This window comes from Volvox carteri, assembly GCF_000143455.1.
Source record: "Volvox carteri f. nagariensis unplaced genomic scaffold VOLCAscaffold_929, whole genome shotgun sequence".
Lineage (NCBI taxonomy): Eukaryota > Viridiplantae > Chlorophyta > Chlorophyceae > Chlamydomonadales > Volvocaceae > Volvox > Volvox carteri.
This window is the reverse complement of record NW_003308384.1, coordinates 1-2,655: the sequence shown is the minus strand read 5'-3', so window position 1 is coordinate 2,655 and position 2,655 is coordinate 1. Positions and strand designations below refer to the sequence as shown.

Sequence of the window (2,655 nt, the reverse complement as noted above, 5' to 3'; positions counted from 1 at the left end):
CTGAGGATCCCCGGATAATAACGACCGGGTAGAGGAGGATTGATCAATTGGGGCTCATGGGAGTAGGAAATGACTGTTTGTGTTGTGCTGATAGTGTCGGAGAATTTATTCTGTTAAGTGTTTTGGTTGTGTTTTGGAGTTGCAGCATTAATAGGCCAGATAACATGTGGATTATTCATTTAGTAAAGCAGACTGAGGGATTGTGGGCTGAGAGCTGAGATTCCTTGTGTGATGTGTGATAGTAACGTATGAAGAGTATGTGAAAATTGTAATCCCCTGAGCTTCTATGCATCCCATATATTTCTGTACACAAATGACACATGTAAACAACATCCTGGCAAGTATACAGCATAGCCTAAACAAGGTCAGGTATAGGCTGTTATGTAAACATGAAGGCCTATTATGTGATGCCTATAGCAGTCTTGTAATAGGCACTCGTGTACACACGCACCTGTATAGGCACTGTTGTTTACAACATCACATGTAGACACATCTGTATACCAGTCATGTTTACCACATAGCCTAAACAAGGTCAGGTATAGGCTGTCATGTAAAGGCCATTGCATATTACGTGATGCCTATAGCGGTCTTGTAATAGGCGCTCATGTACACACGCAGCTGTATAGGCACTGTTGTTTACAACATCAACTGTAGACGCATGCATATACCTGGCAAGTATACACCACAGCCTAAACAAGGTCAGGTATAGGCTGTTATGTAAAGGCCATTGCATATTACGTGATGCCTATAGCGGTCTTGTAATAGGCGCTCATGTACACACGCAGCTGTATAGGCACTGTTGTTTACAACATTACCTGTAGACGCATGCATATACCTGGCAAGTATACACCACAGCCTAAACAAGGTCAGGTATAGGCTGTCATGTAAAGGCCATTGCATATTACGTGATGCCTATAGCGGTCTTGTAATAGGCGCTCATGTACACACGCACCTGTATAGGCACTGTTGTTTACAACATCACGTGTACACATATCTGTAAAGCTTGGAAGTATACCGCATAGCATAAAGAAGGTCAGGTATTCTACATATATACAGGGTCCTCTATTAGGCAAACATGTACATATGTCCCTCTTTAGGTCTGGGCCTTTATTTCTCGTATAATACGTGTACACCTAACTGGCCTATATACCTTTCACCTATTTTCCCGAATATCTCGCCTATACAATGCCCGAAAAAATACAGACGTAATAGGTGCACACACACACGCACACACACACAGGCACACACACTGCATGGGCTCCAACATACTCTGTTGATGATCGAATCCCTCTTCAGCACGAATATCATTATAGGCTGGGCATTCCAATAACACGTGTTTTTCATCCTCAATTCGGATATTAGGACCCAACAGTGGGAAAACCGNTTGCCCCTGGGGACATGGTACTTGCCCCCTTCGGGCTCTGTTCGGCTCCAAAGCCCAGCAACATAAACGAAATTGCATTAGCTTACGATGTGCTAAACGAGGAATGAAACCCTTAGCATGTGTTGGCCACATGACGGCTGCGGCTCCCGAAAAGGGCAGCCCCATCCAGTGCTTATACTTCGCCATTTGCACTCCCGGTTGCTTCCCATCTGATGGGTACTCCTCTGGCAAGACAGTCAGACGCGTATGGTCCCAGCCGCTCATCAAACGCTCTCTTAGTGCCGTTATTATCGCTCCTTCTGGTAGAGGTCTACTCAACAACCAGTCAACACGCTCCTTTACCCCCACGACTTCTTGCGGTATTCCGCTCCAAATGTTGCACTCCAAGAAGGAAAACAGTCGTAACATTGAGATTCCCCAACCCTCCCATTCCGGGTTGGTCAGGGCATCGGTTATCTCCTGCCGTAAAACTGCATGAGCAATGGATCCCACTTGCTTTTGAAGGCGGTTCCAGAAACGGAGGATCTGCTTCACCATGTAATATTGTGCTGATGCGGATTGGAGCATGTCGCCCGCAGGATAACCCTGACTTCCATTTCCTAGGATGTATTCCTGAGCTGGCACATGGGGGCTTCGGCGGCCGCGAGGTCTCGGCCGCAAGCCTTGCAAGTACCCCATGGCCGAGAACCGCCGCTCATCCTCCACCGACCCTGGCACCATCACTAACACCAGCTGGGCCAAAGCCGAATACTCCGTTAAGCCGCCGGCGAGGACCACACAGTTGCTGATGGCCTGCCACACCCGTGCTGTGGGTGTGTCATCGAGCAGCACCCGGTGCTCACGCTTGGATGTGGGCGCATCTAGGTCCACTGCTGCCGCCTGCTGCCTCTGCCGCTCGGTCTGCTCTCGCGCCCGCCTGAGGCGCTGCTGTGCGGCGAGCTGATTCATGCTGGAGGCGAACAAGTTCGCCTGCTCGTCCAGCAAGGCGCTGTCCAGCATCGGTGGCACCTTGCTGGAGTTGGCGCCCACCCGCTCACGGCAGTAGTAATCCTTGAGGATCTTCAGCTTCGCCTTGAAGTCGGCTGCCGTGGGCCTGTTCTCCCAGTACTCACTGTAGACAATCGACGCCGCCTCCAGCAGTGGATGTGGGGGAAACCGCGAAGACAGCTCACCTATCAGCTCCTCGACCGCGGCTGACATGTCTGCCTGCACCGACTTCACGACCTGGGCCAGGCGGTCCGGTGTCAAAGGCGGTGGTGTGCGGTCTCGGC

General features: G+C 50.3%; 1 protein-coding gene across 1 annotated transcript; it reads left to right on the top strand.

The window, feature by feature from the left end:
• Window positions 1-1,212: 1,212 nt before the first annotated feature.
• Window positions 1,213-1,814, top strand: VOLCADRAFT_85098 (uncharacterized protein; the record flags this gene model as incomplete). Its single annotated transcript, XM_002959841.1, has 1 exon — window positions 1,213-1,814. A coding segment is annotated over exon 1 (327 nt), but the record flags the coding sequence as incomplete, so codon positions are not given.
• Window positions 1,815-2,655: the final 841 nt, after the last annotated feature.